The 22,905-nt window shown below is 52.7% G+C and overlaps 2 protein-coding genes across 12 annotated transcripts in view; one reads left to right on the plus strand and one right to left on the minus strand.

The window, feature by feature from the left end:
- Window positions 1–738: 738 nt before the first annotated feature.
- The window catches only part of ART5 (ADP-ribosyltransferase 5), a 44,511-nt gene continuing 22,344 nt past the window's right edge, over window positions 739–22,905 (plus strand). Inside the window, exons 1-5 of one of the 11 annotated variants that reach the window (XR_001108132.2) lie at window positions 829–910; window positions 2,459–3,188; window positions 3,788–3,820; window positions 12,558–12,656; window positions 17,718–17,830. Coding sequence is in view for 8 of the 11 variants with exons in the window: in XM_012456860.2 (XP_012312283.1) it covers window positions 851–910; window positions 2,459–3,188; window positions 3,788–3,820; window positions 4,027–4,166 (963 nt within the window). In the remaining 3 variants the exon portion in view is untranslated. Of the gene's footprint in view, window positions 911–2,458; window positions 3,189–3,787; window positions 3,821–3,897; window positions 4,307–12,557; window positions 12,715–17,717; window positions 17,831–22,905 lie in introns of those variants that run through there. The other 10 variants (XM_012456860.2, XM_012456864.2, XR_010338363.1 and 7 more) reach the window with 10 other exon arrangements.
- On the minus strand, window positions 4,815–22,570 carry TRPC2 (short transient receptor potential channel 2). Its single transcript, NM_001374475.1, is given in 13 exon segments — window positions 4,815–5,348; window positions 6,255–6,384; window positions 7,144–7,222; window positions 7,331–7,458; window positions 8,002–8,194; window positions 9,366–9,458; window positions 11,948–12,110; window positions 12,204–12,401; window positions 15,342–15,516; window positions 16,946–17,110; window positions 18,056–18,268; window positions 20,984–21,724; window positions 22,556–22,570. Coding segments are annotated over 13 exon segments (2,685 nt in total). The 3' UTR covers window positions 4,815–4,956.

A 22,905-nucleotide genomic window follows, 5' to 3' on the forward strand; every position in this document is an offset into this window, starting at 1 on the left:
CTCTCAGCGCTCTGGGGGAGGGGCGAGCCTGGACCCGGTGGATCAGCGACCAAGGGTTCTGAATGCTCCTGAAGGCGAAGGGGGAGAGGGCGCAGAGCAGGGAGGGAGTGGGCGCTGCTCAGATGCTGGAGCACTTGGCCCAGGGTGTGGGCCATATGCAAACTGTGTGCAAATACGAGTGCTCGAAGGGTGACCTCTCAACTGGCGGGATCCCCGCGGGGCCCCCTGGCCTGGTGGTCTAGGGGCCAGGGGATGGCCCGGTAGGGCCCACCTGAGGGAGAGGCCCAGTCTCACAAGTTCGCTCCCGCTCGCTCACAGCCAGAGGGTCCCGCAGAAAGACCCCGCCGTCCTTGGGAAGGGGAGTTGGCCTCAGCCCCCGCCCCGCCCCGCCGCGCCCGCTCCCGCCCCCGCGTGCGGCGCTGGGAACGGGGTGTTGGGTTACCGCGCGGGGGTATAGTTAGCCCCGGGAACCTCGCTTTCAGCCGGACTCCGGGACTGCGCAGCGCCCGCCCGAGCCCTTGGGGCTCCCTCCGGCTCGCGGCCTCCGCAACCCGCAGGTGGGTCCTCGGCCCCCGGCCCTCCCCTCTCGGGCGGAGACAAACTGCGGCTCCGCCTTTACCGTCTCAGAAAGGTCCCCGGACGGGAGGCTCTGAGGAGGGGCTTCGCGAGTTGGGAGCGAAGACTCGGGGCGGGGGAACCGTAAACTCCAAGACCCCACCCACGCCCCGCCGGGGCCCCAATCCTGGACCCAGGACCCCGCGCGCCTGGAGCCCCTCGAAGCCAGGACTCCAGCGCCGGTGGTCCCGCCCTCACTCGGACCTGGGACCTGGCCCTCACGTCTCCCCCAGGGATGGCGCTGGCGGGTCTGCTGATCGCCCTGGGCTGCCTCGGCCTCCACGCCTTCTGGCAGGTAACTCCAGGAACCATTTCCTGCCCCCATGGGGGACATAGCGGGGCAGACCTTGAGGAAGTGGACTGGGGGCTGACTCTTCACAACCCTCTCCCAGGGACTCTTCCCTAGGATTCCACTCTTAACTCTCTGTCTCTCAGAAACCTCCATCCGTGCAGGGAGCTCCAGGTTCCCATTCTGTCTCCTAGAACCCCCACCTCCATCCCTCCCTGGATGCCTCCAACATTCTCCTCCCCACCTCTCATCTGCCAGCGCAGACACAGCCCGGGCAAGCCTCCTTGGGCTACCTGTGTGTTTCAGTCCTGGCAGCTTCTCCTGACCAAGGCTTGGCCTCCCCACCTTCCCTACCCCAAATGTGGGTATAGAGCAGGGGAAGACTCAGGTGTCTCAGAGCTGACAGCGATTTGGTGTAGTGGCTGAGCACCTGCCAGCGCCTCCTTCAGGGTGAGCGGGAAAGAGAGCCTGAGGAGAATGCGGCTGAGGGTTAGGTAGCTGGACACTGGCTGTGTGTAATATTTGCAGATCGCCTGCGTGCCAGATCTTACAACCAGAAACGTACTTGGCAGTCATCTAGTCCCACCTCCCACCTCCCACCAACTGCAGGAACCTTTCTAATGACAGGATGACCCCTTTTAGGTTGTACAGAAGTGAGCTCTTTATGCTTTCTTCATAATAACTGTGAGGCTGGAAGTATCCTCAAGTTCAGAAAAGTTATAACACTTGGCCAAGACCTCACAGCGAATAGGTGGTAAAGTCAAGATTTCAGGCTAGGCCCAGTGGTTCACGTCTGTAATCCCAGCACTTTGGGAGGCTGAGGTGGGAGGATCACTTGAGGTCAGGAGTTTGAGACCAGCCTGGCCAAAATGGTGAAACACCATTTCTACTAAAAATACAAAAATTAGGCTGGCACAGTGGCTCATGCCTGTAATCCCAGTTCTTTAGGAGGCTGAGGTTGGTGGATCACTTGAGGTCAGAAGTTCAAGACTAATCTGGCCAACATGTGAAACCCTGTCTCTACTAAATATACAGAAAAGTAGCCAGGTGTGGTAGCACACGCCTGTAATCCCAGCTACTTGGGAGGCTGAGACAGGAGAATCACTTGAACCCAGGAAGCGGAGGTTGCAGTGAGCTGAGATCGTGCCATTGCACTCCAGCCTGGGCAACAGACTGAGACTTCATCTCAAAAAAAAAAAAAAATTAGCCAGGCATGGTGGTATGCACAGGTAATCCCAGTTACTTGGAAGGCTGAGGCGGGAGAATAAGTCCAACATGGGAGGCTGAGGCTGGAGTGAGCAGAGATCTCACCACTGCATTCCAGCCTTGGCGACAGAGCAAGACTCTCTCAAAAAAAAGATTTTAGCCAGTGTCTGTCTGACTTCAGCGCCTGTGTTATTTAAGCCTTTTTTGGGCCCTTGCCAAATTGCATACACTGATATTTGGGGATAGAAATGAGATTCTGTGTTTCTGGATGGGTCTGTCACCAGGACCCCTGTCCAGTGCTCTGAACTCATGCTTTTTTCTGTGGCACCTCTCTTCCTTCCTACACAGGCCCAGGCTGTTCCCATCCTGCCCCTGGGCCTGGCTCCAGACACCTTTGACGATGCCTATGTGGGTTGTGCAGAGGAGATGGAGAAGAAGGCAGCCCCCTTGCTGAAGGAGGAAATGGCCCACCATGCCCTGCTGCGGGAATCCTGGGAGGCAGCCCAGGCGGCCTGGGAGCACAGGCAACAAGGGCTCACTTTGCCTCCCGGCTTCAAAGCCCATCATGGAATAGCCATTATGGTCTACACCAACTCATCTAACACCTTGTACTGGGAGTTGAATCAGGCCGTGCGGACGGGCGGAGGCTCCCGGGAGCTCTACATGAGGCACTTTCCCTTCAAGGCCCTGCATTTCTACCTGATCCAGGCCCTGCAGCTGCTTCAAGGCGATGGGGGCTGCAGCAGGGGGCCTGGGGACGTGGTGTTCCGAGGAGTGGGCAGCCTTCGCTTTGAACCCAAGAAGCTGGGGGACTCTGTCCGCTTAGGCCAGTTTGCCTCCAGCTCCCTGGATAAGGCAGTGGCCCACAGATTCGGTAATGCCACCCTCTTCTCTCTAATGACTTGCTTTGGGGCCCCTATCCAGGCCTTGTCTGTCTTTCCCAAGGAACGTGAGGTGTTGATTCCCCCCCATGAAGTCTTCTTGGTCACCAGATTCTCCCAGGATGGAGCCCAGAGCCTGGTGACTCTCTGGAGCTATAATCAGACCTGTAGCCACTTTAACTGCGCCTATCTGGGTGGTGAGCTGTGCATGGGGGAAGCAGACTGGCAGGGTGGGTGAAATAAGCCAGGACGTCCCTTCACAATAATCCCTGGGGCCTTTGGGAGACCCACTTGGTGAAAGGGGAATTGAGGGCTGGAAGTCAGCTGGAGTTACTGTCCTCTGTGACGCAAGTTTTTTGGGTCCTATAAATGTTTTCCAGATTTGTGAATAGTCTCAGATGATTCTATATGTTCTCAAAAGGGTCCATCTGCTACAGTCTAATAGACCAAAAGAACCTGGTTAAGGAGATTAGCAAGCAGCAGAAAGAGCCAGGGGACTGCTTCAGATCTCAGAAGGCCCTGGGCTTGATGGGGCTGACAGGGTCTTACGTGCCATTCCCAAGTGCTGAGGCAGGGACATACAGAGGAGTGGCTGGGTCTTGGGTGGGAAGAGGGATGGAAAGTCAATCTGGAAAGACTTTCTGGAGGAAGGAGGAGGAAGGGAAGTCACAAGTTTACCTTTAGGTGAAGGGAAAGATAGATTGAGAGGGGAAATGGCCCTGCAAGGGCCTGGTGGGCCAGGTAGTTTGGTTGTGAGTCTGTCGGCACAGAGGCCTCACCCTGCTGTCTGTTGCAGGGGAGAAGAGGCAGGGCTGTGTGTCTGCACCAGGTGAGTTGTTCTTCCATCCTCCCTCAGCTGCTTTGACTCCTCCTCACCCTGCTGACCCCTTCCTCTTCTCCCTCCAGCAGGGGTGCAGCCAGAGTCACAATCTGAGGGGGCCTTCTCTCTGCCTCCCTGGAAGACCCTGCCCTTGGCCCCTGGGGAGTTCCAGCTCTCAGGGGTTGGGCCCTGAAAGTCCAAAACCTGCCACTTAGGAGCCCTGGGAACGAGTGACCTTCATATGAAGAAGAGGCGCCTCCAGCAGCCTCGAGAAGCAAGAATAGGTTCCGGACCCAGTCCTAGCAGCCTTCTCCCCAACCAGGATGTGGGGCTGGGGAGGCCACGGCAGGGCTGAGGGAACTCTGCTATGTGGTGGGGACTTGCTGGGATAAGCAAGAGAAGTACTGAGGCAGCCACTTGATTAAGCGGTGTTGCAGTGTGGAGACATGGAGTTTTATGAGGCAGCCACTTGATTAAACAGTATTGCAGTGTGGAGACATGGGATTTTATGATTGGCGTCTTCTATGAGACTGCTTCACTCTGGCCTTGCTAGGCTGAGGGACTGACTGAGGGACTAAAAAAACTCACTTGTTGGTCACTTGTAGACACAGTCTCCTGTGCAGACCCATGTCACACACTCTAACTTGCAAATCCAGAAGCTTAAACAGCTAGAGGGTCCTCACAACAACCACGAAAGCAGGAAAGCAGGCAGGTGATTTCTCAGCCCCACTTGTCAGGTGAGGAATGCACAGCCAAGGAAGGAAGCAAGTGGTCAGAGGGTTCCCATCGAACCCCGTCCTCCTGCCTCCCCGGCCTCCCGCCTCCCCAGCCTCCCGCCTCCCCAGCCTCCTGCCTCCTGGTCCAGAACTCTCTCCATGAAAGATCTGAGGAAGCTCAAAGTAGGATCCTAAGCCCAAGAGCACATTTCTCTGCCCTATTCCCACAAGGGTCCATTTCAGGGGAAAGAAGCAGGAGGACCTCAAAACATCAAGAGACAGAGATTCTCACACAGCCCAGAGGCCTCACACATCCAGAACAGAAACTTTATTGAAGCAAGGAAAGCAGCACAGGCTCCTCCCAAGGGGCCCCCACCCTCACCCTCCTAGGCTACTGTGCTCAGCAACAGAAGGGACCCTTCCGCTGTATCAGATCCTCCCCTCCGTCCCCGAATCCTCCCCGTGGGGCAGGTCCTCAGCACCCTCTGTTTCCTGCTGCCTGTGCACTAGCACATGAGCTGGGGAGCTGGGGCCAGACTCTCCACAAGCCAGAGTCCTCACCTCTCCAGTGTCCTGAAGCCTGGTTCCTGATGATTCCTGGGTCCCCACAATCCTGGGCCCTGTCAGCTCTGGGGTCTCAGGAATGGGGGGCCCCAGGTTTTGGAAACTGTTGCGCACTCGGGTGATATAGCGACTGAGGACACTGGCACCGTCGGGAGGCTGGGGTGTCCCTCCCTCTGCCAGAGTCTGCCGCACACCGGCTACCTCGCTTTGTAGTCGAGATACGGTCTTCGTCAGCTCTGTGAGTCTGTTGCCCAGGTCTGGAGGAGGTGGAGTACCAAGGGGCCTTTCAGAGGATGAGCCTGCCCTGTACCCCTTTTACCCCTTACAGAACCCCAGGAGTTCCCTATCTGAGGTTTCTGAGGGAGAACTGGAAGAAGTGAAGATCAGGCTTGTGGGCTAGGGGTCAGGTAGGTGGGTGAAGCTGGGGCAGGTGAATCCTAGCAGGGGTGGGAGGGAGGGAGGAGCTGGAAAGAAGGAAAGTCTGGGGGCCAGAGAAGGGTGACGAGCCATGGGGAAAGCTGTTACTGGGTAGAGACTCATGTGTCCACCTGCCTGCCCTCTCCCCAGTCATGGCCAGCCAGCTCACACCCAGCCTTCGGGGCCCCATTCAGATCCCAGCCGCTTTATCCATTCTGCTATTCTCTCCTTCTGCCTCTCAAAATGACAAGCTCCTTCTTCCTTTGGGTGCCCGTAGCAATTCGCATCTCTCTTAGCTGCACTTCATGCCCAGTGTGACGGTTTCTCTTCCTCACTAGACGGAAAGCTTCCCATGTGTCCCTGCTCTACAGTGCCCTCTCTGTCCCTCCAAGACAGGGCCTGGAACGAAGGAGGCCACAGCAATGAATGTTGGTGGAATAAGTCAGTAAATGAGTGAGTGAATGAAGGAGGTGAATGAGTGACTGGGTAAGGGACTGAATGGGAGAATAACTGAACACACACGAAGGCAGGAAGGAGCACTTAAATGAAATGAGTGGAATCAATGCCAAATGGGTCAGAGTGTAATGGAGTGCCAGGGGCCACGTTGTGCAGGCTGCCCTTCCAAGGGCACGGCAGGATGGGGCCACATATTATGCAAGCTGAATGGGGACCTGACTCTGGTATGGGGCCTTTATCCCAGCTGAGGAAGGAACAGGAAGGGGAGAGCTTAGAGGAGGGTGACGCACCTTTCCGCCGGGTCTCTTCAAACTCGCGCCGGGCAGTCTCTATGTAGCGTTGTACCAGGGCCTTGATGACGCAAAGGCGGTAGGATCCACGCTCTCCCTCCCCAGGCATGGCCCCTGCCCCGGGATTGGCCTGGAATGGGAAGACAGGAGGGTGAGAGAGATTCTCTCCAGCCTTCTTTTGATCACTGTCCATGCCTCTCCAGCTCTGGGCAAAAAAGGCCCAGGGCAAAGTCTTCTGTGTAGACTTTTCTGTCCCTGACCCACCTAGTCCCTGGCCTTCATCTCACAGTGCGCACCTGGAAGGTAGAAGGACAGGGGCCAGAAGCTGGGGAAGGGATGGGTGAGGGCTGGGAGGCCGATGGTGAGGAGGGGAGAACCCCCTACAGACCTGCAGTGCCTGAATTAGGAAGGCACCCTCATGCCAGGCCAGACTGGGCTGGAGAGTAGACCTCAAGGGGCAAGTGAGCTCCTTGGATGTCCGGCCTCCTGGCCTCCTCTCTCAGGCCACTGTCAGCTGTCTAACTGCTCAGTTTGTGGGACATTTACCTTTGGCTTCTTAACATGTGTTTTTGAAAAATGTTCAACTATGTCTTGGAGCAGTTTAGGACAAAAAAGGTCTGTCTGGAGCTTAGTGGGTATTTCTAGCTTGGGAGGAGGGTGGCAAGGACTTCTGTTTAGGCTGCATGACACAGGGTTGGAAATTTAGGAAATGGCCAGAGCCAGGAAGAGGGAAAGGGAAGCCATGTGCGAGAGTAGGAATTGGGACAGGCTTTCTGGAGAACATACCTGGAAAGATAGAGCCTGGGGTATGCAGACAAATTGATGGTATAGACATAGAGTTGAAGGCCTGATGCCAGGGTGACCAGCAACAGGCTGAGGAGGTACTCACAAAGGTAGGGATGGGGGGATTGTCTGGCTTCTTGGTGTTGCAGCAAGAACAGCAACAGCAAATGAACTGGCAAATTCTCCTGAGAGATTTCAATGGTGGGAAGAGGTCGGTTAGAGGACAGGACCTAGGGAAATGGGGGCAGGGCCTGGGGACTTGGGGGTGGGAGTGGGAGCTCTGAGGTCAGCACCTGAGAAGGTAGAAGACAGCCTTCGGGGAGGGCAGGAGGTTGAAAGGCACAGGCAGCGTCAGGCCCTCTCGGAAGTAGGACAGATAGAGCTTGGAGCGCGCGAACTTCCACTCCACATCAGCATCATCCTGGGGGCCGGGCAGCAGGGGGCGGTGCAAGGACCCCTTTGGCACATGACCCTCCTGCCCACTCAAACTGCCTCTCTTTTCTCCAGTCCTCACAGTTTGGATTCTCCAGTGTAGTGTGCCAGGGTCTTTCTTCTCCCCAGTCTTATCTCTGACCTCCCCTATCACCCGCATTTCTCCTGCCTGTCCCCTGCTTCCTCTCTCCCTACCACTGTCTTTCATCTTTCTGACATCCAGTTCCTGCCCAGCTTGTTCTCCAGCCTGCAGACCCTAACCCATCGTCTCCCTCTCATGTTCTCATTTACTTTTCTACAACACCACTCCTCTGCCCAACCCTAAAAGGGAATGAGCACTAGACTTGGTGTCTGGAGATACTAACAGCATCACTAAGACCCTCATTTTACAGAGGAACACTTGTCTAAAGCCACAAACAAGACAACAGTGGAGGCAGAGCATGACACCAATGTCTTGCCTCTTTGCACCCTATTCCTCTCCATTCCTTTCTCCCTTCTTCTCCCTGGCCTAAATTGGCCTCTGTTTACGCACCTCAATCTTCTGGAAGGAGTTGGTGATCATAGCAATGAGCATGTTGAGCAGCACAATGACCATGACGATGGTGAAGATGCCATAGAGGGCCCGCCCCACAAATTCGGGCACCAGAAACTGAGGCATGTCCACCACGCTGTGCTCCTCCATGCCGAACATGGTCCAGAACAGAAACTGGAACGTCTCATTGAAACTGGCATATTGGGCCAAGTAAGGAACAGGAAATGAGGAGTGGGAGAAGAGCCTGAGCTCACCCAGACACATTGCCCTCTAGCCCCCAGGACCTGGCCAAGAGCACCCACTTCTATGCAGCCCTTTGGACCACCTCAGCTGGTGTAGACACTTGCTGTTTCTGAGCTCCAAATGTTATTCTTTGCACTAGTATTTACTGAGTGCACAGTAGTGTCACAGGTGCTAAGGATACATCAGTGGGCAAGACAAGCACGTTCCTGTCTTCATGGCCTTATGTTCTGGGGTGGGGCCAGGATGGGATGGACACTACTTATACCCACAATTTTAAATTGTGGTGGGGTGTGGTGGCTCACACCTGTAATCCTAGCATTTTGGGAGGCTGAGGTGGGCAGATTGCTTGAGCCCAAGAGTTGGAGACCAATCTAGGCATTTTGGTTGTTATATATTTTTTTCTTTTGAGACAGAGTTTCACTCTTGTTACCCAGGCTGGAGTGCAATGGCGCGATCTCAGCTCACCGCAACCTCCACCTCCTGGGTTCAGGCAATTCTCCTGCCTCAGCCTCCTGAGTAGCTGGGATTACAGGCACGCGCCACCATGCCCAGCTAATTTTTTGTATTTTTAGTAGAGACGGGGTTTCACCATGTTGATCAGGATGGTCTCGATCTCTTGACCTCATGATCCACCTGCCTCGGCCTCCCAAAGTGCTGGGATTACAGGCGTGAGCCACCAGGGTGTTACATTTTTTGAGAGTGATAATGCTTTTGTGGTTATGTTCTTAGGAGACATCCTGAACATTCATTTAGGGATGAAGTGTCATGATAGTCACAACTTCCTTTTAAGTGTTTCAGGAAAAAAAGAATAAAGGGAGCAATAGATCAAGCAAGTGTGGTAAAAGGTTAACAATTGGTGAAGCTAGGTGAAGGGTGTAGGGGCATCTACTTTTCATAGAATTGACATTTTGCAAAATAAAAAGTTTGAGAAAATGAGAAAATTAATGAATGTATAAATGAACAAATGAATGAGTGACAGTGAATTAAAGAGGGAATGAGCAAACAAGAGAATTCATTGAGTGAATAAATGAGGGAGGGAGGGACAAAGGAGAGATCACTAGGGCTCCAAGCTGCAAGGTCCCAGGCTCTCCACCTCCCATCCTGCCTCTGCCCCTGCATACTTGCCCAGCCGCTCTGTCTCCTGGTAGGGCACGTAGATGTTGTTGAGGCCACAGAGGAAGGCAGTCAGGATGATCATGAGGATGAACATAAACCTGGCAGGGGGTGGGATGTGAAAGGATCAGAGAAGGTCTCTACCTTGAGAGAAATCAGCCTCCAGGAAAAGGGATGAAGGCCTTCTGGCTTTCTGCTCAACAAGTATTCAATTTGGTTATTTATTTTTATGTTTATTTTAATTTTTTGAGACGGAGTCTTACTCTGTCGCCCAGGCTGGAGTGCAGTGGCATGATCTCAGCTCACCTAACCTCTGCCTCCCAGGTTAAAGTGATTCTCCTGTTTCAGCCTCCCGAGTAGCTGGGATTACAGGTGCACACCACCACACCCCGCTAATTTTTTGTATTTTGGTAGAGATAGGGTTTCACCATGTTGCCCATGCTGTTCTTGAATATCTGAACTCAGGAAATCCACCTGCCTTGGCCTCTCAAAGTGCTAGGATTACAGGTGTGAGCCGCTGTGCCAGGCCTGGTTATTTATTTATTTTTGAGATGGAGTCTCATTTTGTCACCCAGGCTAGAGTACTGTGGCGCCATCTTGGCTCACTGCAACCTCCTCATCTCACTTTCAAGCGATTCTCCTGCCTCAGCCTCTCAAGTAGCTGGGACTACAGGCATGTATGACCACACCTGGCTAATTTTTGTACTTTTAGTAGAGTTGGGGGTTTCACCATGTTGGCCAGGCTGGTCTAGAACTCCTGACCTCAAGTGATCCCCCAACCTTGGCCTCTCGAAGTGCTAGAATTACAGGCATAAGCCACCTCATCCAGCCCAATTTGGTTATTATTAAGAATAGATAAATTAGGGGGTGGAAAATGAGAGGGATTTTTTTGTGTGTTTATTTGAGATGGAGACTGGCTCTGTCACCCAGGCTGGAGTGCAGTGGTGTGATCTCAGCTCACTGCAGCCTCCACCTCCCAGGTTCAAGCAATTCTACTGCCTCAGCCTCTCGAGTAGCTGAGATTATAGGCATATGCCACCACGTCCAGCTAATTTTTGTATTTTTAGTAGAGACGGGGTTTCACCATGTTGGTCAGGCTGGTCTCGAACTCCTGACTTTGTGATCCACCTGCCTCAGCCTCCCAAAGTGCTGGGATTACAGGCGTGAGCCACTGCACCCAGCCAAGAGGGATTTAAAGTGAGTGCTGGGCTGGGTGCAGTGGCTCATGACTGTAATCCCAGTACTTTGGGAGGCCAAAGTGGGCAAATCACTTGAGCCCAGGAGTTCAAGACCAGGTTATTTATTTTCTGGTTATTTATTTGGTTTCAACAAAATTGAATAGTTGTTGAGCAAGTATTCAACATGGTGAAACTCTGTCTCTCCAAAAAAATATGAAAATTTGTATTTTTGTGTGGTGCATGCCTGTGGTCCCAGCTACTCAAAAAGCTGAGGTGCTACAATCCCAGCACTTTGGGAGGCCAAACCCTGTCTCTACAAAAAAATTAACCAGGTATGGTGGCACACACCTGTAGTCCCAGCTACCCAGGAAGCTGAGGTGAGAGGATTGCTTGAGCCCAGGAGGTCGAGGCTGCAGTGAGCTGAGATGGCACCACTGCACTTCAGCCTGGATGACAGAATGAGACCTTGTCTCAAATATATATATATATATATATATAAATATATATATATATATATAAAATATATATATATATATATAAAAGTGAGTGCCAAGTGGAGACTCTCCTTTTAAGAATAATGGGTACTGAGTCCAAGCAGTCAAAGCTGAGGATGGAGTGGTCTCCCACGGAGGGAATGAGATGCTGAGATTATACAGGAATGGCACAGGGACAGCTGAGAGTCAGAATTCCACTGAAAAGGAGTTATCACCAGAAGAAGCAGAGCCACATGTGAGAATGAGTTAGCCTGCCACAGGGAAGCTAGAAGAATCCTGGGGTGGGGCTGGAGGTTCTCCCCCAAGCTAAGCTGAGCTGAAGCTGTTAATACTAATAGATGTAGCTAAGCTTTTTCCCACTGATGACACTCACTGTAGTCCTACCTCAGGCTGGGGATTCCCAGGGAGGTGGGCATTAACTATGGCCCCTGATTAGGTGAGAGGCCAGGTTTGGCTGCCCATGATTAGGTGATGAGCACCAAGAAGACCAGATAAGATCAGGGATTGAAAGAGCAGCTGCAGAGTGGAAAGGATCCAAAGGGACCCCTGAGTCCAGTGCCTTTGCTTTTTCCTTAATGATGGGAAAACTGAGGCCTGCAGGGGGTCATGGAGACGGACAGAACTGGGATTGGAACTCCCAACTGAGGGCTCTTTCTGCTATCCGTGGTTCGTAATCTTTTCTGGGATCATGGGCCTCTTTGAGAATTAGATGAAAGTTGTAGACCCTCTCTGCAGAGAAATACACATTTATCCTCAAATTTTGCCTGTGGTTTCACGGGGTCAGAGGTCTCTGGAGCCCATGCCTCTGGAGGAATGCAGGTCAAGGACTCCTGTGTTACCCAAGAGCTGAGGAGTTTTGCAAGGAGGTCAAGGGGAGTCTGCAGAGAGGAGCGAGCTCGGAGCAGGGCCGGTACACACCGGATCATGTCATCGATCATCTTGCCAATGGAAATCTGCAGAGTGCCCAGCGACTCGTGGGCCGGCAGAATGTAGGCCAGGCGGGTGAAGCTGAGCATGCTTGTAACAGCGAACAGCACCTCAGCCAAGAACTGGGGATCCTCGGTGCGCCACTCGCTGCGTTCTGTGTGGGGTGGAATGGGGGCTGTGGCTGGGAGCCAAGAGCCAAGAAAGAAGAGGAACTGGGGAATTCAGGGCTGAGTCAGGGGACACTCACCAGCCATGGTGAAATAGTGGCAGGCAGCCCCCTGGGAGTCCTGGCAGTGCATGTGAGCAAGCCCAGCCAGGAGGAGGCGCAGTGCGAAGGCTGCCAGGTACAGGGACAGGATGACCATATCCAGGAAGTTCCACCAGTCCAGGAGGTAACTGCGCAGGCCCTCAATCCACACTTCCTTGCACTCAAACCACAGGAAGCCTGAAGGGGGTAGCAGGGAGCCAGGACAGGATGGGACAGAACTCTTCCTCCTATGTCAGAGCTAGATTATGAGGCAGGGGGATCCTATGAATGGCAGTGGGGAGCTAAAACATTATGGGGTGAAGTCAATGACGTGTAAACATGTAATCTACTCAGGAACAATTGATCTTCTGTGAACACAACAAAGACTCCTCCCTGATGTAGACGCTGCTGGTGTGACCTGCACCATGAGCTCAGTCAGTGGACGCTCAGAAAGTGAGTATCGCCGGGGGCAGGCTGTTTATTAGGAGGGAATGACTGAAATTTGTTTCTTCGTGCCCTCTACCAAGTAAATACTGGACAAACAAAGAATATTGATTTGAGGCTGGGTGCAGTGGCTCAGACCTGTAATCCCAGCACTTTGGGAGGCCGAAGCAGAAAGACAGCTTGAGCCCAGGAGTTTAATACCTGCCTGGGCAACGTGGTGAAACCCCATCTCTATTAACTTATTTTTTTAAATTTTTTTTAAAAAAATAAAAAATACAGAATATCGACTTGAAGGGGCTCCAAATTCTCAAGCTGCTCAGGGTGCCTGTGTTTCAATGAGGCCCAGAACCAGACCTGGAGCTGGGGTCTTGGGAGCTGGCCCCCATTAGCCAGGTGGCCCTGCCACATTACACCCTTCTCATTCCCTGGATACAGTCATGTGCTTTTCCACTCACTGTTCCCTCTGCCTAGAATGCCCTTCCACACCTCTGGAAGCCCAGCTCACCTTTGTGGCCTAGGTCACGTGTTATCTCCTCCAAGTAGCCTTTCCTAAGCAGGTGGAGTGAATTTCTCGGGGTTCTGTGTTCTCATAGCTCATATCTCTGTGATGCCATCGCTACAGGACACTGCAGGATATCTCTCCACAGGTTCTGTCTCTACCCTGCCTCCCCCTGAAATTGGAGCCCCTCAAGGGCAGGGACCATGTCCACTCATCTCTGTCCCTAGTGTCCAGAACCAGGCTGGAGTGCAGTGGCACAATCTCAGCTCACTGCAGCCTCCGCCTCACAGGTTCAAGGAATTCTGCTGCCTCAGCCTCCTGAGTAGTGGAGACTACAGGCGCGCACCGCCACTCCCGGCTAATTTTCGTATTTTTAGTAGAGACAGGGTTTCACTGTGTTAGCCAGGATGGTCTCCATCTCCTGACCTTGTGATACGCCTGCCTCGGCCTCCCAAAGTGCTGGAATTACAGGGGTGAGCCACTGCACCTGCCTGTTTCATATGTTTCTAAGTCCCATGGGTAGGAATTGTACTGGTTTCCTCTCCACTCAGCCCAGGTCAGTAAATCCTTAGTAAATAATAGGATGAGAAACTTTCCCTCTCAGGCTGCTCTTATTTTCTTTCCCTAAAGTTTCTGGGTCAGATTTCCTTTCTAACATCACTGACTGACCTGGTAGAGGGTGGAGGAGTAGACTCGGTAAACTGTGGCTCTGGAGTTTACTAACCAAGGCAGAGCTAAACGAGAGGAGGACAGCTGAGGAGGGCGCCACCAATTCCGCCCCTGCTAAGCTGATGGCCCGAGGCTGGCCAAAGCTCTGGGGAGTCTTGTAAATTGCATTTGCTAAATTGTTTGAGAATACTCAATTCTGGTGTAGAAGAAAAGAAAACCAATGGAATGGATGAAACTTACGTGTTAAGAATAGGTTAGTTACTTTGGTGACATGTTGAACAAATAGTAGAGCATGTGTGTGTGAACATACATAGAAAGAGAAGGACAGACTACATATTCATGATACACTGAATATGCATGAAGCACATGAGGCCCTCAGTATTCAGGAGATCTTAAATCAGCTACCCACTGGCACCAGCCATTCTGTTTCCACATTTCCTCTGCCGAAATAATGCATATAAAATTTATAGCTGCTCATCAGGATAACTGGCAAGCTATAGCTGTGGCCAAACATACTTGTCACTGTGCTTTTCCCATAGATCAAGTCTTGGGCCAAGGTATCTTCTTTTATTATTATTTTATTTTATTTTATTTTTTTTTGGAGACGGAGTCTTGCTCTGTCACCCAGGCTGGAGTGCAGTGGTGTGATCTTGGCTCACTGCAACCTCCACCTCCCAGGTTCAAGCAATTCTCCTGCCTCAACCTCCTGAGTAGCTGGGATTACAGACGCACGCCACCATGCCCAGCTAATTTTTTGTATTTTAGTAGAGACGGGGTTTCACCGTGTTGCCCAGACTGGTCTTGAACTCCTGAGCTCGGGTAATCCACCTGCCTCAGCCTCCCAAAGTGCTAGGATTACAGGCGTGAGCCACCACGCCCGGCCAATCTTATTTTATTTTTAAGGGATGGAGTCTCTCTTTGTTGTCCAGGCTGGTCTTGAACTTCTGGCCTCAAGCAATCCTCCCATCTTAGCCTCTTGAGTAGCTGAGATTACAGGCATGAGCCACCATGCCTGGCTCCAAGCACCTTCTGTTCATTGTACCACACCCCAACCCCAGACACTCAAACCTCACCTCTGGCCCTCATAACAACACCATCATAACTATAGCACTTATGGATTTAATTCGCTATATGATTTGAGTCCTTTCATTTGGTCTGTAAACCTTTCTGCTCCAGTGACCTCCAGGAGAGCCTATCTTGCAGTACTTGCAGGCTGCCATGACACCAAGGTAGTTTTCCACCTCACTGTGGACCAGGGTCTTATTTGTGTGAGGACAGGAACGTCCAGGGCGGGTAGTGGCTGATGCCAGGGAAGGGGAAGAAGGAGTCCTTGCTCAGGGAGTCTACCACAGGGTTAGGTCCCCGACCAGGGCTGAAGGGAAAGGGCCCTGCAGCCCAGAAGGGTCTGGCCATATGTTCAGAGGTCATCTACAAAGCAGGATCCCCCTGGTGGGGTGCTTATTGTGAAGGGCAGTAAGGGGGGCCCTAAGGGAGATGGCCACAAATAAAGGATACTGCACATATACCTGTGACCCAAATCATGTGTAGTGAGGTCTCCCAGACACTCTGGCTGCGGCCACGGAAGGTGCTCAGCTGTGTCTCCATGACCAGGGACTCTCCCAGCAGGAAGATGAGGAACCACAGATAGGAGGCGGAGTGCAGCAGGAACTTCAGTACTGGGATCTTTAGAAGGCGGCCCAGCTTCCAGGGGAAGGAGGGAGAGTAGGGCTCTCAGTCCTGGGTGTCTCTCCCTCCTGCAAGCCCTTCTAGACTGCTCAGCCCACATGTGACTCCCCTTGCTCAGATTCAGTCATGCATTATTCAGACATATCTTGAGAATGTGCCACATATCAGGCCCTAGACTCATATCTATTGTCTCCTTCCCAACCTTATGAGGTAGGCATTATTATTCCCATTTTTTTCTTTTTTGAGACGGAGTCTTGCACTGTCACCTGGGCTGGAGGCAGTGGCGTGATCTCGGCTCACTGCAACATTCGCCTCCTGGGTTCAAACAATTCTCTCGCCACAGCCTTCCAAGTAGCTGGGATTACAGGTACATGCCACCACGCCCAGCTAATTTTTTTTGGCATTTTTAGTAGAGAACCGGGTTTCCCCATGTTGACCAGGCTGGTCTCTAACTCCTGATCTGGTGATTTGCCCACCTTGGCCTCCCAAAGTGCTGGGTTTACAGGCATGAGCCACCATGCCTGATCTTTTTTTTTGTTTTTCAAGAACTGAGGATCACAGAGGTAAAGTAACTTTCCCTTGGAGGCCCCGCAGACTCTTCAGACTCAACCACATTAAAAAACAAATGCTTCTATCCCATCTTGCTCCTCCTCTCCTGTGTCCCCACCTCATGAAATGACCGGTCACCCAGGCCAGGAATATGAGGCAGCTCTACGTGCTTGTCCTCTCACACACTCAGTCTCCCTAACTCCTGTCCCCATGCTGCCATCCCACCTTTCATACCCCTAGCAGAGGGCACTTTCTGAAACACATGACTGATGGGGGACACACCTCAGTAATCCTACAATGGCTTCCACCCTCCGTGGCTTATAAGGCTCTGTGTGATCTGGCCCCTGTGCATGTCTATACCATTCTTCTCTAATTCCTTTCAGGTTCTCTAACACTTTGGGTTCTCCCTCCGCCAGGCCTCTACGTGTACTGCTCCTGCTTCCTGGAACACCCCCTCCCCATTCCTCACCTGCTCAGCAGGAACAGGACTTTTCTTCATGATAGCCCCAGTGCCAGGCACCATGCTTGGCTCATAGTTGAGTCTCAAGGACCTGTTGGTTGGATAAAGGGCTCCCAAAGAATTTGTAGTTGGAGTGGAACTCTCTTTAGGAGAGGATAGGGCTCTTAATAGGATTAGGGTTTTGGAGGCAGAGAGACTTTGGTTTAAATCCTGACTCCGCTATTTCCTCTGTACTTTGGACAAAAAGAGCATTGCCTTTCCTGTGCCTCAGGTTGCTCCCCTGCACCACTGAAACAGAATGTCTGCCTTCCTCAGGGCCACACTTCCAGCTACTTAATGAAAACATTCACAAAGTTATATTCACCAGGTGTCCAGCCCAGGGCCTCATAAAGCAAGTGCTCAATAAGTAACAGTTATTCATCTTATACTTAGTACCCGGGACTTTGGTGCTAGCCAGTAGCCAAGGCAGAGAAAGGGCATGGTGAGGAAGATGAGGAAGGCAACAAAGAGCTTCCAGATGGTGGTGCTTCCACGCCAGCCAGCCAGGTTCCCACACCAGATGGAGGACAGGACTTGTTGGCAGATGGGGTGTGCTACAAACTAAGCAGAGATGGGGCATAAGCAGAGGGGGAGGCCACCGGGAAAGGAGGAGGATGGGGGAGCCAGTTAGGAACACAGCCCTTCCTTCCCTGCCACAGAGATCGAACCATCCTTTTCTCCCCACACCAGCCAACTCACTTGTCATGTGACCATTGACAGACCCATCCCTCTCTAGCCCTTGGTCTGTGGAGGGGAAACTGAAATCAAAGATAGTCCTGAACTCTCTGGACCCACATTCTTGAGTCTAAGTTAGACAGTGGTGGGTAGAAATGGGGACCCAAGACCCAGAACCCCCAGGGTCCCCTGCCTTCTTAGAGATGTGGGACATCAGCCTGGATGGTCTTGAGGAGGGCAGAAGAGGGAAACTGGGGTTTGCGGTATTGGGGGACAGGGCCAGGGGAGCCATTATGAAGGAAAGTTTTTGGTTAAGTTCCTGGTAGACTAGGATGTCTGAGGGTGGATGAGAGTGAGGACCAAGGGGCTTGGGGAGGCTAGAAAAGGAGCCTGTCTTTAGCTTAGAGGGGAGGATGTCTGAGGAGACAGGAAATAATAGAGACTTCTGGAGATATTTAAGGTCTGAGAGATCTAGTCTTATCTTGCTTTATAGAGTGATGTACTGAAGTGGAACAACAGAAAAAGACTAGATTGAGGTCACTCAGCAGGTCAGAGGCAAAGCTGTCTAAGACCAGATGTCCTAGTCGGAAGGTGAGGTCTTGGTGGGTAATGGGTCTTCCAAGGGCTGGGGAGAGATTAGGGGCTTAGACTGAAGTTAAGAAGGGAGGGGACCCACAGGGTCAAGGGCCTGGAGAGAAGGGTGCTAAGGACCAAGGCCTGAGAGGGTCTTGAGGGCAGGTAAAGGAGTTGCTTAGGGCTGGGTCAGGGAGACCTAGAGGTAGCAGGGCAAGAGAAAAGGACAGGGAGGGGATATAGGAAGGCCCAGCTGACCCGCTTCTGGTTGTAGTTGATGGCCAGTCGCAGCCTCGCCAGGTTGGGGATGCCTTCCTCAAAGGTCAGGCTCGGGCCGTCAGTCTCAGGCTCAGTCTCGCTGTCCTCACCCAGGTCATTGAGCACTGCAGTGACCTCGATCTGGTTCCGGCACATGCCCAGCAGCTCAAAGCCATAGTCCTGGCTCAGTGACTCCAGGGCAATGTACTCAGGCTGTAGGGAAGCAGGTCTGTGTGTGCCTACCACCCTGCAGACTCAACCCCATTAAATCAGCCCACTCCTCCCTGCTCCACACGCCCACAGATAGTGGGCCTGGGCCACCTGTGTCCTGCCCCTGCACCATCACTTCCTACATCAGGTGTCACTGGGGCATTGATTTTTCTTCTTTGCCACCTCACTCATCCTTCTTGCTCTAATGAGGTACCTCCTGGGTCACTTTGCTTATCTAGTGCTATCTCTACCTCATCACTAAGTCACTTCAACCCAAACCCCTCTGTCATTTTCTGTCTCTTGTTCTTCCTTTTCTAATCTCTGTTTCTTGTCCCACTTTTACTCCTATTCCTTACACCCTTCATGTACTCATTTAATTAATTTATTGGAACACTTACCTTGTATGAGAACCTGTGTTGGCAATTTTAGGAGATGCAGTAATAAATAAGATAAATAGGCAGGTTTTTTTTTTGAGACAGAATTTGGCTTTTGTTGCCCAGGCTGGAGTGCAACGGTGCAATCTTGGTTCCTGCAACCTCTGCCTCCCGGGTTCAAGTGATTTTCCTGCCTCAGCCTCCCGAGCAGCTGGGATTACAGGCATGTGCCACCATGCCTGGCTAATTTTTGTATATTTAGTAGAGGTGGGGTTTCACCATGTTGGCCAGGCTGGTCTTGAACTCCTGACCTCGTGATCTGCCTGCCTTGGCCTCCCAAAGTGCTGGGACCACAGGCGTGATCCACCATGTCCGGCCCCAAGGCAGTTATTATTTATTTATTATTTTTAAAAAGTAACTGGGTTCTGTGGCTCACTCCTGTAATCCCAGCACTTTGGGAGGCTGAGGCAGGCAGATCACCTGGAGTCAGGAGTTCAAGACCAGCCTGGCCAACATGATGAAACCCTGTCTCTACTAATAATACAAAAATTAGCCGGGCATGGTGGCAGTCACCTGTAATCGCAGCTACTCTGGAGGCTGAGGCAGAAAAATTGTTTGAACCTGGGAGGTGGAGATTGCAGTGAGTCAAGATGGCACCACTGTACTCCAGTCTGGGTGACAAGAGTGAAACTGTCTCCAAAACATTAAAAAAAAAAAAAAGGCCCGGCGTGGAGGCTCATGCCTATAATCCCAGCACTTTGGGAGGCTGAGGTGGGTGGATCATGAGGTCAGGAGTTTGAGACCAGTATGACCAATCTGGTGAAACCCCTTCTCTACTAAAAATACAAAAATTAGCGAGTGTGGTGGTGCGTGTCTGTAGTTCCAGCTACTTAGGAGGCTGAGGCAGAAGAATCGCTTGAACCAGGGAGGCGGAGGTTGCAGTGAGCCAAGATTGCGCCCCTGCACTTGAGCCTGAGTGACAGAGCAAGACTCCGTTTCAAAAAAAAAAAAAAAAATAGAGGTGAGATCTTACTATGTTGCCCAGGCTGGTTTCGAACTCCTGGCCTCCTCATCCTCCTGTCTCAGCCTCCTAAACTGCTGGGGTCAGAGGTATGAGCCACTGTGCCTGGCCTAAGGCAACCCTTGGCTCCCCTTTATCCCTCCTATCCTGGGTTTTACTTGGGTCCCTTACCCTAGAGAGCATCCAGGGATGGCTTTCAGGAGGCGAGGCCTTAGTCCCAGCACTGTCCTCAGGTGGCATCACATTGGGCAAGGTACTTCCCCTTCCCAGGCCTGAGCTTCCCTGCTGTTAGTGGGGACAATACTTCCTGCTATGCCTCTCTCTTAGGCTGCTGTGAGAATGGAGGGAAAGTCCTTTGGAAAGGACTACCCTTTCCTGCTAGCTGTGCAGTGGGGGCTTTTCATTCTCCTATCCTTCGACCTCCCCGGTCACAACCTCCTTAGCCCTCTATTTTAACATCTGTGTTAGTTTCCCCACCTAATGGTCATCTTGGGGATGGGGATCGAGTCTAGCTTGACACACAGGAACCCTTAAGGGGTGAGAGATGGACAAACTGGACAGGCGGCATTCCAGGACCCTCACTAGTCCCTGCCTCCAGGCTCCGCTTCGCTTAGTGCATTCTTAGTCCTTCCTGTGCATATACTTCATTACCTGAGAGCCTTTGCGTGGACTGCAGCCCTACCTGAAATACCCTCCCTGCTCCTCTTCACATGTATGAAATCACCCTTTTTGGTAGCACAGCTTAATGCTACTTCTTCTAAGGAGTCCTCCCTGAACACAACAGCTGTAGCTTTCCTGACCTCTGTTTTCTGGGCTTTGGAAGCCCTGTTAGCACCATTCGCAGTGGCACTGAATGAAGATGAGTGTCCTGGGAGTGCCTTGTCCCCCTCTCTCTGCCTTCTCGCTGCTGCGATCATAAGCTTGAGAGCCGCAACAGTGCTCTGGGTGGGAGCACCTAGTAGATATTCAGACGTGATGTATTCTACTGAACGTCATCTCCGAGTCTGTCCAGCTGCTTTTCTAGTTGTCTCTGTTCTCTCTCTTCCCTCAGACAGACCCAGGGCTCCCCTGGGGTGGGGGTTATACCTCTCCCGTAAGACTAGGCCCCTCTGAAGTGACTGTTCTCTGCCATTAGAATGAAATCCCCTCAAGGGGATTCTGTGACTCCCTATCAAACTAGATGTTCCAAGAGAATAGAGACCAGGCCCCATCCCTCTTTCTACGGCTTCCAGCTTCCCAGAACACCCACTATAGGCCCACCCATGCTCCGGTGGAAGAACAGACATGGGGCACCAGGGGCAGAGGGTAGTATGAGAAACCAACCTTAAATTCAGGCTCCTTGTGTGCTAGGCGCCTGAGCTCACGGCTCAGCTGGAAGGCAGCCAGCATGGCGTCCTCACTGGCCAGTGAGAGGTGGGCCCTGCTGGCGATGCCACGGTAGGTGTTGATGCGGGACAGCGAGAACTTCAGCAGGTCGTAGCGGCGGGCGTTGCTGCACTCGAGGCAGGCACAGGAGACTGGGTGGGGCCGGGCAATGGTGTGACCCTGGTCCATGAGCAGCTGCGCTATCTCATACAAGTCCTTCTGGCAGGCCAGGGTGAGGGGAGTGACACCAGGTGCAAAGCGGGAGCCATCGATTGATGAGTCAAAGAAAGCCAGTGAGAAAGATCTGGTGTCTACTTTGCGACCCTTCTCCCGTTCCAGCCGGGCCAGCAGGTGACGCACCACTGCTGGCTGGTTTGTGTCCACTGCCACTAGCAGGGCCTCATGGATCTGGCGGAAGTCAAACTTGACACTGGCCAACAGCACATTGGTGATGGCCTCGTGGCCCAGGCGGATGGCCAGGTTGAGTGCTTCCCTCCAGGAACGGTCCTCGGCCTCTTCCACATTCCGCAGGGACCCGCCTGGCCCACTGCTTGTGGCCTCAACCCCTGACTCCAGCAGCTGCTGCACAAGGCCCAGTCGGCCCTCCTGGATGGCACCCAGGAGTGGAGGTGGGAACCTGAGCTTCCTGTTCACGATCTCAGTCCAGTTAGGCTGTTGACAGATGAAGGAGTGGAGACGCTGGGACCCTGAGTTCCAACTCCCTTTGTTTTGGGGCCTTTTTCACCCTCCCATGTTCTAGCTCTTAACCCTCTATATGTAGCCACCATTATATTCTTCCTTGTCCCAAACACATACTGGCAAATATTATCTTATTTATCATTTTATTGTGTAGCTTCTCAGGTTAGGAAAATCTACATTGTGTGCAGCGGGGCTTTTAATTCTCCCCCACTGGGGACAGACTACGGGCCACTTTCTCAGCTCGACTTCCACCCTCACAGGAACCCCCCCATAGCAGGGCTACCTCTGGGTACCTTGAGCAAGGGTAGGTTAAAGCAGGGGTGGGCAGCTCTGGGAGCCTAACCCCACATACAGGCGCATGGGATCTGTTTGGACTCAGCTCCCCTCTTGTTGACTTCATCTCCCAGCTGCTCTTCCCTCTCAAAGTCCCAGAGCCTCTCCCAAGGGCAGGCCCAGACATGTCCACACAGGAGGGTCTTTGTACTGGGCTTTTGCCAAGCCCCTCAGCTCTGACCGGGGCCCCAGCAGAATCCCAATATGCTCTTTCTTCACCAATCCTCCTGCTTTGCCCTCCCCTGCTTTGGGGGGGCATCTCTCCCCCTTGGCACTGCCTTGTCCCTCTCTTCTACCAGCCCCGGCCCCGTCCTCATTGCTCTTCTCTTCTGGGCCCAGGCTCAGGGTTCCAGGGACTCTTCTCTCACCCACATAGTGATGTCCTCCACCTGCCTGGCAGTTAGGATGCCCCTGCAGCACCTCTGGGCCAATCTTTTGTTTCATTCATGGGTAGAAATGAGACCAGGATGGGAGAAAGTAGGAGAGCAGGCTTCTTACCGTGATGGGGTCCATGGCTGTGCCCACCTATGCTGGCACCTGTGCTGGCAGGGCCCGAAGGACTGAACTCCTGCTCAGTCTTCTCCCTGACTGTGCCTAGCACCCTCTTTCCTATCCATTCAGAACCCCGCCCTGGGTCCTCCCTTTGCAGGACCAGCTGCTCCCCCTCTGCCCTGTACCCTGGGGAACCGGTGTTAGTGCCACACAGCGAAATCTTCTGGGAAAGGGGAGAGAAGACATATTTGCTCAAAGAAGGTGGGAGCAGAATTTGGAATATCACAGCTTGAAGGAATCTTCATCACCCTCTGGTCCAACCACCTCCTTGTGTAGATGAGGAATGGGATCTGCCC

The sequence above is a fragment of the Aotus nancymaae genome, unplaced genomic scaffold (genome assembly GCF_030222135.1).
Source record: "Aotus nancymaae isolate 86718 unplaced genomic scaffold, 86718_ANA_hifiasm-v0.15.2.pri h1tg000059l, whole genome shotgun sequence".
NCBI classification, from domain to species: domain Eukaryota; kingdom Metazoa; phylum Chordata; class Mammalia; order Primates; family Aotidae; genus Aotus; species Aotus nancymaae.